The 12,778-nt window shown below is 34.2% G+C and overlaps 2 protein-coding genes across 2 annotated transcripts in view; both read right to left on the minus strand.

Moving 5' to 3' along the window:
- The window catches only part of LOC119666819 (myosin-G heavy chain-like), a 377,427-nt gene that overhangs the window by 184,719 nt on the left and 179,930 nt on the right, over positions 1 to 12,778 (minus strand). The window lies entirely within an intron of this gene.
- LOC119670466 (tectonin beta-propeller repeat-containing protein-like) lies at positions 2,942 to 8,196 on the minus strand. The gene is made up of 11 exons (XM_038080734.1): positions 8,155 to 8,196; positions 7,357 to 7,877; positions 7,133 to 7,297; positions 6,645 to 7,073; positions 5,957 to 6,584; positions 5,127 to 5,889; positions 4,904 to 5,050; positions 4,735 to 4,848; positions 3,710 to 4,671; positions 3,305 to 3,627; positions 2,942 to 3,244 (listed from the first exon to the last, which is right to left on the minus strand). Exons 2-11 carry the CDS (start codon positions 7,840 to 7,842, stop codon positions 3,206 to 3,208), a joined length of 4,056 nt encoding a protein of 1,351 aa, XP_037936662.1. The 5' UTR covers positions 7,843 to 7,877; positions 8,155 to 8,196; the 3' UTR covers positions 2,942 to 3,205.

Raw genomic sequence — 12,778 nt, forward strand, 5'->3', positions numbered from 1 at the left:
TATTTGCTTTGTATGAGAAACAATAACAATATATTTACCTCTTAGCATAAAAAATTGATTTTCGACAATAATTAATAAAAAACAAATATTTAATTTAAAATAAACTGTATTCAGTAAAATATATTCAATTGGTTTCTATATTCGATTAACACAAATAGTTCTTGTTAACCGTATAGCTATTCAACTTTAGCCTGGAATTTAATTTATAAAGCCTAACATCAGAGAAATCCCAGTGGTGAAAAGTAATAGTACTTTATCACTGTTCTTCATATTAAATGTAAATGAACTATTTATATACTTTTATGAATGCAACTAAAGTCCTATGTATTAACTTATTTATTAAATACACTTAATATCATATATTTATATTACAACTGTTTTTACAGTATACTCTATCTACTGTATAGCGAAAATCGTCAAGAATAATTTTCAACGAACTTAACGAAAGGACGAGCGTTGGTTCAGTTGCGCGTAGAGGGAGTAAAGAATTTGTTGAAAGTATTTATTACAATATAGATTATATATCTTATTACCAATATTAACTTTATGTAAATATTTTTTATGTTCTTATAATATTTTATTAATATAATTGAATTAAATCTTAATTTGTAGGTAATCTTTAAATAATGGCGCGTACCAAGACAATGAAAATATCAAAATATCGTGAAATAATACCAGTGCAGACACAACCTGTACGTCCGGTCTTAACTGTTCGCATGTGTCGCTTTAGATCGAAAAATATTATCTTCTGCGGAATACTTCGTAATCCACAAAATTATGATTTATTACTTAGTAAAGCTGGTTTTCAACGACTAGTCCGTGAAATTGCTAAAAATTTGAAGATAACGTTTCGTTTCCAGATTGGTGCCATGCTAGCTTTTCAAGAGGCTACAGAAAATTTTGTAACCGATTTCCTGACAGACGCCTATTTTTATTCCTTTCATTCTAACCGCGAAGGGATTAGAAAAATAGATATTGAGTTTGCTAAGTGTCTTTATAAAAAACATTTGAAATAAAATTACATCGTAATATTTTCGATTCAAACTATTAGTAATTATGTAATTTATCATTAAAATAATAAATTATTCTGCTTCACAAAAAACTCATATGGTTTTTTTGCACCACTTGGATGTAAAGAGTTTGTAACTCGTAAGTACCATAAAATTATGATTTGAATAAACTAACTTACTATCACGTCCATAAGGTAATCAATCTGGGTAGAGGTATGGAGATAAAATAAAACAATCAATTTATCCAATGTAGTGCTCAGAAATCTTCTATCGTAGGAAAGGATGAGGTACAGTAATCCGAACAATTGATTATAGTCACTTCAGAAAGGTATGCAAAAGTTGTTGTTTCGGAGACGTTTCATATATTTAGATACTGATATATACTTACTCACCAAAGTCCATAAAAAGAAGTTCTGTGTATAATATACATATTTGCAGAGCTCTCATTTCTATCTCTAACATCCTGGAAGACATTTTGCTTACACTATCTAGATTTATACTGTTATCGACATAACTTCCTGACATTTTGACTAATTAGGGATATATGCCCAAATAAGGTCATTGAGCAAAATGCTATTGAAGGCTATATAACAGCTTGTGTGTGATCAAAACTCAACAAAAGTTCGTTTAGTCCCCGTGAGAAATTCGATAGTGATGTTATGTTTTCTAAAATCTCTATCTAAAACTTGTGAGGTTATAAACTACCATAAATAGACAATTAGCATATGTCGGTAGGCGCTGGCGGTACTTCGTATATTAAAATATTATTATATTTTCAAAACAAAAATTATTAATTTCCTTCCTATTTATTGTTAACTTACTTATATATGAAACCGAGCAAATGAAAACGAACATTATCTTCCATATCACCTATTTTCATTTCTAGGTTGCCACTTTTGTCTTTTCCGTTTTTGCTTCTAGGTTTCAGCAACGACTGTGATTTCGAATCGTCATCCACCATCACATGAAAAAAATTACTAAATACGATTATATGGGTTAGGATATCAGTCAAGTTGGTGAAAAGTGAGAAGCAGAGTGGTTGATTAGTATAGGGCATGGGTAAGGGGTGTTGGGTTCTAGGAGCGACCAGGCCTCGCAATCACTCTTAAATCACGATGAACAAGTGTTGCTCTCGACTTCTAACAAGAAATCAAGAAATTGCAGCTCACCCCCATGACGTCGCCCATCTCTTTTCTTGCCCCAATGCACACACTGATTTAAGTCCAATCGACCTTTGGACTCATCCCCTTGAGGTAGTTAGGTTTCGTCGTCTGGACTCTGGTTGATTTCAATTATATCGCCCCCCTTCTTTTATCCCCTTAACTCTAACCCCACCTGTCCACTCCCTTACCCATGTATTCGTCTTGTAATCCTTATATATTATCTGCTTTCGTATCCCGGCAGGTTACAACAACAACAACAACTTCTAACAAGGACTATACGAGCAGATATGTGTTTAATCTTTTACAAAACACATTTCTACAACACCTATTTTCGCATACTGGAGACACTCACTTAATAAACAGAAATATTAAGTCACAGAAATCAATTCACTGATTAACTTCAATTTCTAAGCAAAATGTTTGATTAACGTCTTTCATCCACTCTCGAAAAGTGCCCGAACAGGTCATTTACTCCACATGATGTTGCTTATATATTTTCTTAACCAAATATTCATACAAATTTGAACCTTATTGAGGGTTGAGCCATTAACCCCGTTCAGGTGACAAGATTCTCTACCTGGAGCCAGGTTCAATTCAACATCTCTGCCTGTATTATATTGTTTATTCTACATTACTTTTCTCATCCTACCCCATTGCCAATCTTTTATGTAGTTGCTTTCAGGTCCGGTGATTGATTGATGGCAGCTCTGCTACCTATTCTTACCGTAATTAAGATGAAATAATAAGATTAGCACTTCATATCGGAAATAAATATGTATATTTTAACATGGCAATAGCAGTACATAGGCATATAATTTAATACTTATCATATATAAATAAGTGGGCTAAGCAGTCATCTTCCTAAAAATTATCATGTATAAATATAAAACAATAACAACTTAATATTAAATTAAATAATAAAACATTTTGGAAGTGGAATGTTAAGAATCACAAAATAAAGTTTAAAAATAAAAATGTACAAACATACAATAAATTTGAACACTAAAATTATAAATAAAATTTAGTTATTATTTAACAAAATCCTTCCACGGAAATGTGTTGCCACTGGCCCTGCAAATAGATTTTTCTCAAAATAAATATAAACTTAAAATTTTAATGCTACTTTCTTACTGGAATTCCGACATTCCAACCAGCGCCAGCAGGATTTTCTTTGGTTATTCCACAACGTTTGCATATAACGCCATTCATGGCAATTGCCCATACTTCTTTGCCTACGGATATTGACTTAAAGCCAACATGAGTTTCTGAATTTGGTGGTACACTGGGAACATTCGGCAAAAACTGCCAGTGGGAGCCTTCAGGAAATGTTTTCGTGATTTCTTTGCGAACGGCCAGTCGTGTTCTATTATCTATAGCCCAAATGCCGGCTTTTCCAGCAGACACATACTTGAAAGTAACACCAGCTGGTGCCTCCACTGCTTGCCAAGCCTCACCTTTTAAAAATTTATAATTTGAAAATATTTTCAATATATATATGTATGTATGTATGTATGTATGTATGTATATTCATAGTACCTAAAGGATTATGTTTTGTAATACCATATCTGAAGAATATCATGCCATTTCTACCTACAGCCCAAATCTGTCCAGTTGGACTAACACTAATCGCTACTAATGGCTGTTCGCTTACAATGTGTTCCCATCTATCACCTCGAGGATTTGATGGTGTGACACCGTGGCGTATAAGTACATCACCGTTAGCAGCAACGGCCCATGCAGTAACTCTTAAATCCTCGAAATCGCCTGCAGCACTATCAGCATCGTCGTCTAAAATTTGTAAAGAAGCATCAATTATTTTCGAGTGACTTAATTCCTGCCACGGCCCACTACTAGTAAGGCGACATCTTTTAACCCAGCGTCGCCTACGCACACAATCGGTGATTTTCTTTGCACTATGATATGAGGCGGGAAAGTCAATGGCATATTGCCAACCTTCTTTGTCTGCACCGCCCGGTAAGTTAAAATCGACTATCCAATCAGATATCCATTCGCAATGCGCAGATAATAATTTTGTATGATCTTTACTTCGTTTTTGCCTACCCGTAGCATCGCTCCACATGTGGCGATCAGTAGGTAAACTTTTGGTAGTGAATCCACTTATAGGATTCCAACGTTGATTCTCGTAAACATAAAAAGTGTGCGTATCAATCATTTGATTCATTTTTCCACAACCTCCTTCAAGACCCTTCAGGAAATGACCTCCCCAACCACCATTATAACACCAAGCCGTGTTATCACATGACATACCCCACACAATACCTGCTCCACAGGTGAACACACGTTTTAGATGACCACCCATTTGTCGCCAGAACATTTGTTGCATTGATATAATCACTGAAGGACTATAATAAATAACATTAAAAAGTTTAACCCGTCCGCTGACATAGAGACAAGTGACCGATTCTGGATCTGTGCGGTAAGTGTAGTCGGCGAAATGTGCATTGTTCACAAATATTTTATAATAATTTTGTTGAGCTCTATAATAAATTCAATAATGAGATACATATTGTATATTGCAATATATAATGTTGTAAACATACTTAATTTTAAGTGTAAATGTTGCCCCAGGCGCAAAAACCATTTTATTGTAACGTATTTCTTCTAACCACTCAGAGTCATCCATTGAATTGAAAACGATTGTATTTTCGTTAAATCTTTTAAATAAATATATTAAATACTATGAAGACTTTCATTCACATTTAATCATACCTGGGATTAATATGCATCGCAATAACGCGATATTTATCTACTTTGTGCCGAACTTTAATTTTGGGATGACATTGCAAATCGAACCTTATTTGATCAGCATCATCGTACACACACCCAGCAATTTCCAACTCAGTTCCACAAGGCATACTAAGATGATTTATATGTATAAAATACCATATTACATTTACGTAAATTTCTTTATATAAATCCTTTATTTACTTACCCATTGTGCAGGGTTACATAGTATGGAGTCTCAGTCGCTGTTACATCAATTTTATCCACATAGAAATTACTTTTGGTCTCAAGCTGATTCGACTTCATATTACATGGATCAAAAACGAAGACATCGCCCAAATCGGAAGTCAACCAAATGGAGTTGGAAGCAGGTTTACCCATGACCTCATTAATTTGACAACAAACTGACGTAAGATGAGAAATCCAGTCTTCCATTTCTGCGTCTGTTGCAAATTGTAATTTCACTGGCGAACAATTCGTTGGCAAGCGAGGAGCATGTATTGCTATGCGCGGAGATGGCGGTTCACTGCAGCATTGTACACACGTTATATCAGAGAGTGAAAATTGTATTTTAGTTGTGTCACCATCTGGATTAAGTACCGTAAATGTGCCTGTGTCTGATTCTGTGTTTCCATTATTGCTTTGCTCTGCACTACTGACCCACTCAAGTTCAATTAAACAATCTTCAAACTCTCCACCTGGTCTTTGGTAACGCGCTTCTGCTGATTTTACCCACGATGACAATTCTATAGCCTTTTCGTATTTTTCAATATTTTTTATAGCTAAAAATCTAGTTTGGCGTTTCTTTAATTTTTCCATAATATCAACGCGCCACTCAGCCTTCAAATCAATTTTGCCATCTGCGGACAATTGCTCATTGAACCAATTGGGTAAGTTCGTGGGATCAACAGCGAGAGCTCCAGCTGCAGTGCAACTCCACATGACTTCACATTCACTCCAAAATTGTGAGCCTTCAAAACCAAAAACCAAATAATTAAAATTTAATTGAAAGAATTTTTTATTCATTAGCTAGCGTACCTGCATGATCCTCATCATCACCTAGAAATGCATCAGATCCATGATGTGTGGAGTCAGCATCAAAAACTGTAGAATCGCTTTCTGGATGTGCCTCCGTACCAACTACTGATCCAACACTACGTACTGGAGACCAAGCACGTGGATTCTTCAACTGAGTTTCAAAATGCTTTCCTGATATTTCAACAATCTCTGCAGCTGGCGCACTTGAAGCATGGGTAGGTTCTCGAAGTGCTGCTGTGCGTTTTTTGTGACGCTCGTTCAGGTTTAAACTTCCAATATTTGGTGGTGAATCTGATGCATTCCTCCAAAGCTCATTCTTAAGTCTTGTTTGTGCCGAGTATCCACCACTACTAGTAGATGCTGGACTATGCGGTAAATTTTCGATAATAGCACAAGTTTCGACAACTCCCTTCTCTTTTTCTTTGGTATACAAATTTGAAAAACTTTGTGTTTTGGAACCTGGCGTTGAGCCACTACCGCTTTTGCGCGATACTATAGACATAGAACTGGAAGTGCGACTGATTTGCATTGGGCATTGTAATTGACGCCACTTTTTACCAGTTGGGTCTGAAGCAGAAACTCCGGCGCGGAATAAAATCTTGCGATCAGTAGCACCAACAGCGAACACCTTTTAGGAAATAAAATATTAACAAAATATTAATATATTTTTATTTTTTATTTTGTTTACCTGATCGTTTGGAGAAACTGAGACCATGGAGATATTTCCAACCATTTCTACCCAACCACTTCCTATTGCAGCATCTTCACTTATACCCGCAGCATCACCTTTAATGCCACGTCTAAACCAAACATGATGGTCATTTGTTACACACCAAACTGTATCGGTACCCACTGAAACTTGCACAATTTTCAAACCATTTGAAGTATCTGTAGTTTGGGAGGGTGTAGGTGGTTTTACATCTAACCAAGTTTCACCACACAAATTGTCACGTGTTACACCCGAACGCACTAGTACTCGACCATTATGCAGCACAGCCCAAACGAGACCTGTTGATCCCACGCTTATTTGTGTTAGCTCACAACCTGCAGGTGTGCTTATGGCTGTCCACCGCAAACCTTCCGGTGCTGTTGTATTTACGCCAGTACGAAACATAGCCTGTACATAAGAATTATGTTATTATTAAAAAAAAATAATTATTAAAGAAAAGCACAAACCCTGCCATGTGCTGTAATAGCCCAAACAATTAGTGTGTCTGCCGGTGCATTAGGTACATTATTGCCACCAATAGAAACGTCAATAAAAGGTTCTTGCGTTGGATCTTTATGCAGCGGTGCAACAGCACACCAAGTATTCAATGCGCTATACCGACGGAAGCGTATCTGTTATGAACCATACAATTCATACCTTTCGTAAATATTTAAAAATAAATCATACCCACCCATTTTCTACGTCTGACATATGAGTTCCAAGAGCATTTTGCACTGTATGTTGCGGGAAAATCTAGCGCATACATCCAACCTTCGTCTAAAGTTTGTCCATCCAGGTCTAAATCAAGATGCCAATCTCCGTCCCATTGCCAAGCCATCGAAGGTAAACGTATTTTATCAATACTTCGCTCAGCACTACCATCAGATGATGAGTACTTGTAACGATCTGTAGGTAGTAGCATTTTTGAAAAACCTTCAATTGGTATCCAACGTTCATTTTCATAAGATTCTTCTTTAACACGTATAGGAACATCCAGGCCATGTACATGCACATAAACTTGTCGGTCGCCACCAATCGCCCACATGAAATTTGGCACTGTGGAGATTTTTTTGAACTCCAAGCCAACATATGGAAATTCTCTCCATGATGAAGAATTCGTGGAGAGAGTATAAACGCGACCTTCACTGTTTGTGGCAAATAACAAGCTACTGGGCATACTTCAGCAAGCCGCTACGGGCTGTGACGTGGTACCTAGATGTATTTACAAAAGCATATTTTATTTTAATATATATCGTATTTATTTTAATATAATTACTAATGTTAATTATAAAAATTTCACTGATTATCTTATTAAAATAACAGAGATTATCACAGACTTATCATACAATAAAGAATGAATCAGACAACCACTTCACAAAATCGATTTTATTTCATTGTAGATACCAAAAATTAATTTTATTTACTTAAATGCAACTTTACAGAGTTTGTTTATTTATTTATTGTATTATTTTTACTTTCAATTAATTACCTTTGACCGACTTTATTGATTTTTATATATTTCAACGCCAGTGTTTTTATTTGTTGTAAACAAAATTATAGAAAATAGTTGTACCGAAGAGTACCACTGTCAAATTTTTGCTTCGTATGCTTTAACGCATTTTATTTGTATTTGCTTTTGTGGCGCTCTTCGTAAAGTAATGCCTGCCAAACAATAGTGCTACCAAATCAAGAAAAGAAAACGGCTGTTCGCGGTTGAATATCAACAAGTGCCTCATAAAGAATTTATTTTTTTTATTACTAATATAAAAAATAATTAATAAAATGTGTTAATGCGTTTAAAATAAATGAATTCAAGCACTACACATGAAGATGTGCCATTAGCTTGCGTTGTGAAGTGAACTCGTATAAATGCAACAATTTCTAATCGGTAATTAAAGTTTGGTATGAAAATGAAGGTATGATGAAATACTGAGATTGTTGTACTTCAGTTCTTATTCGCCACCATTTATGGATATCATTATTATATTTATGAATGCATTTCAACTACTGAGACATCGGGTAAGTTTTTATCCCTCAAATAAAAATTTTTTTTTTAATAGAATTTATACTTGATTACAAATTCGTTTGTTATTTATGCATAATAGTTTTTTGTGTTATTTGTTTTATCAATTAATCATATGTGGCCAAAGACTATAAGAACCGAAATAAAAAACGCAAATGGGAATGGGTCGGTCACACTTTGCGTAGACCGACTGGTGACTCCACAAGACGAGTGCTGATTGAGTGGAACCCGATGGGTAGCAGAAGAAGGAGCAGACCTGCTCACACCTGGAGAAGGCAAATCAGTATGGAAATGTTACACATGTGGATAAGCTGGGGAGAGTTGAAGCTATTGACCACTAATTGTGCCGAGTGGAAGATATTTGTTGCGGCCCTATGCGCCTCGTAGGAGTTAAAGGATTGAATATATATAATCATATGTGGTCAAATTAGTAAGATATTACAAAATAATTGCGGTTATTTATATTCCGATAACGCTAAAAAATTACAACGGTTATACATAAAGAAAATTTTTAAGTTAACTCAAAATACACCATCCTATGCAATTCACCTCGAATCGGGGCTGCCATTATTGTATATATTCACCCTACAACTGCATTTTGACTATATCAATAAAGTAATGAAAATGCTAGATCAACGGCTGTTCAAAATCAACGTAAAACACCTACTCCAATCCAGATCGCAGTTCTTTGTTTAATGGTTTATACTTGCTAAGGAATATAGCAGGTCCTTTTATCCTACTGCAACACCCTTGTGGATCCAATGATCTTAACGCGAGAACCCACTTAAAAAGACAAGCACGTGTTAGCAGTACAAGAAATACATACAAGCTGTTGGAGTATAATCCAAACGAACAAAATTATTTCAACGACAAGTTGAACAGGCACCCTCTTTTAGGTTGATCTTTATTTTAGGCAACGTACTTTATGTTGATCGGACTTGGTTCACCTAACCAAGTCCAATGTCTTACTTTTCGTTCGTATCGAAGTAAACTTCTTCGAAACTACTCGCTAATACTTTTTCTTAGTTTTAAGTAAAATGTAACTCACTGTGCCATCTGATATGCCAATGGTCATAATTAATTAATTAGTGTATTTTAACTCGTCGTGGATTTTATTGCCGATTTCTAGTGTAGCATCATCAATTGAAGCTCCTTGACGCTGATTTAAATGTAATATGGATATTATCAAGTCGGGTATGATTTTTACATGAATTAAAGGGTTAAACCGCTGTTTTTTTTTATTTAATAAGTTTAGTAAGAATTTTAGTTTAGAATTAGAATTGGTTTTGTTGTAGTTCGTGTCGTTCACAGCATTTGTGAGCAGTAAAAGTCCTACAGGAGTGATAAGTAGTATTGTGTTATAGCTCAATAGCAAGTGGTTTCGGCTTTTTTGGATTTTAGTATTATAATTGAAAAAAATGATGAAAAAAGTAATTAGATAAAAATGAAACATAAATCATTGGTTTAGCTTTGTTAATGAAAAAAGTTTATAAAGTTTGTTTTGCTAAGAAATTGTAATTGAATGAAAATTTATTTGCCTAGTTGAGGAAGACCTCATTTCATATAAAACACAGTTTCCTTCGTGCTACTTACATTCTGTAAAAATAAATTAATCAGATTATTTACTGTAGTACGTAAGAGATATATCATGGAAATAATTAGAATATTTGCCAATGTCATAGGTTTCTTTATACTTTATTGGTTATAATGAAGGCTACTTGTACGTACAATTTACCTCATTAGTTTGAGCTGTAATAAGACATCTCAAGGAAAATGGCACGTACAGGCATATTTATGTTTTATAATTTAACTTTTCAACTAAATTGGTCGTGCTGACTGCCCAATTCAAGCAACAATCATTTACCCATTTATTTCCATAGGCCAATGTCACGCATACCATTTCATAGTTCAGCCCTCCGAAAACTGCCAATAAAAGCGTGAAAACACGACTATTACGACTAAGCAAATATTTAATAAAACGTTCTGCTGACCTTCAGTCGGGACCTGCTGCTTGCTCCCATTGCGAGATGTTATTAGCTAATCAAGAATACTTGACTAATCTACATTTTTAAGGTGTACACAAAATAATAGTTTGCATAAATACCACAACGAATCGCAAAAATTTGCTTACGTACATGAAATCAGGCCTGCAACCTACAATTTTCCCGGCTAAACGCGAAGCTAATGTCGTGCAAGAAATATGGGTTTATATGCAATATAAATATAACAGTCGCTTGGGTGTAAGGAAAATGTTTTTCATATATTTTTCTTGGTTTGTAATAATTTCTTTGCTCTAATATAGTAATTTTTATAGAACAGCCGTGCGTTAAATACTGGTAGCTCCACCTCAGCGGTGTAAAATGTCCATTTTAAATGTGCAGACAGGTGAACAATGAGGAATATACTTGCAAAGTATAACCCCTTTGCTGCTCTAATATTATTTGTGGATGAAGCAGTTTTTTTTAGTTCCATTGACCTTCACCGTTGGTAAGATGTAGTTGCTATATGAAAAAATCGCTTATGTGGCACAAAAAGAGAACTGTGTGGAGTTTTATGAGGACGTCTTGGCGTGCAATTTGGCACACATGTCGGATAATTTAGAAAAAAATGTTGGACACAAAAAAATAGAGCAAGACATTGTGATGGTGTTGAGTGTAAGAAAGCTGAAAATTTAATAATTGCAATGAGGCTAAGAGGCGTTAAATAATAGTAATAGTAATTCTTTATGGTTTTGTAGTTGCGGTTCTGTATTCGAATTTACTATATAAAAATAGAAAATCGTGTTCCCGGAAAAGCCACTCGCAATGTAATTGTTAGGGGTATATTTTCAGTATTCTGACTCTCTGAAACAAAAATAAAATTGCTTATATTGCTGATTTTATTCGTATTAATTCTATTTTTATATTGATACATGGATTATTGGAAAGGAGTTGTAACATTTTGTAATATTTACAAAATCGTGTATAATTTATTGTTTAAAATAATTAGTTAATATAGTATTGTAAAATGTTATGGAAAACAAAATTTCTTTATTACAGATTTAATATTTTCCAACAATATTTCAAATATATTTAGAATGTTCCAATTTCAATATATTTGAAAATACATAAAAGATATATAAAGATATTCAATATTTACACATTGAAATAAAATTGAAATCGGTTGAATATGTATATTATTATGTTGAAGCTATTTGAGCCAGTGCACTTGAACACTTTTACTCTCTAATAACTGCGAGGTATCTTCAAAACCCCTCTTTAGGCTTGATTGGATTATTGTTTATCACTTCATCAGACTAAGCAATAATTGACCTCAGATCTGCATACCTCCCCAAGGAGCCTGTAACCATTCTGAGATTCGATAACGCGGGGTTGGCAAGTCTGTCCGTTTTCGTAAATAATTTCATGAATCTATAATATCTATTGAAAATAAGTTTTAAGTATGTATATTGATTGAATTTCATTTTAAAAAATAAACTAAAAATAAAAATAAATTAATTTTTATTAATACTCTTTTTGAGAATATTAAATCTTATTAAATTTCCTTACAACTCGCGTCTTATAAAAAAGAATTTTTTTAGGTATTGGAAGAGAATTCGATTCTTTTTCCATTTCATCTATCAACCTATCCCATGTGATTGAATGACAAAAGAAAAAGAAATATTAATGTTGGTTACGATAAAGAAAATTTGTTGAAAACGGTAGGGTTCACTTTCTAAAACTATTTACTATTTATCTAGGATCCCCTGGGAACGGGAAACCACCCAGACTGTTTAGTCCTGAATATGAGGAATTTGCTTTTGTATGCATTTAACTTGAATAGTGGTGAACTACATAATCTCTGTATGTTTCTTAGTGAACTTTATATTATTTACATATATTTTCATTGATAAAATTTGCTTGATAAATTACGAAGGATACAGGTTATCATAATCAAACTGCAGGTGAGCTCAATATATTGCATTTGTATATTTAACTATAAATATTGATTTATGTATTCATGTACTTCTAATAACATTATGACGTGATATATAAATAATGTGTTGAATTATTAACAAAAGCTGACCATGTTTAGATATACATGGAGATTG

The sequence above is a fragment of the Teleopsis dalmanni genome, chromosome 1 (assembly GCF_002237135.1).
Source record: "Teleopsis dalmanni isolate 2A chromosome 1, ASM223713v2, whole genome shotgun sequence".
Classification (NCBI taxonomy): Eukaryota; Metazoa; Arthropoda; class Insecta; order Diptera; family Diopsidae; genus Teleopsis; species Teleopsis dalmanni.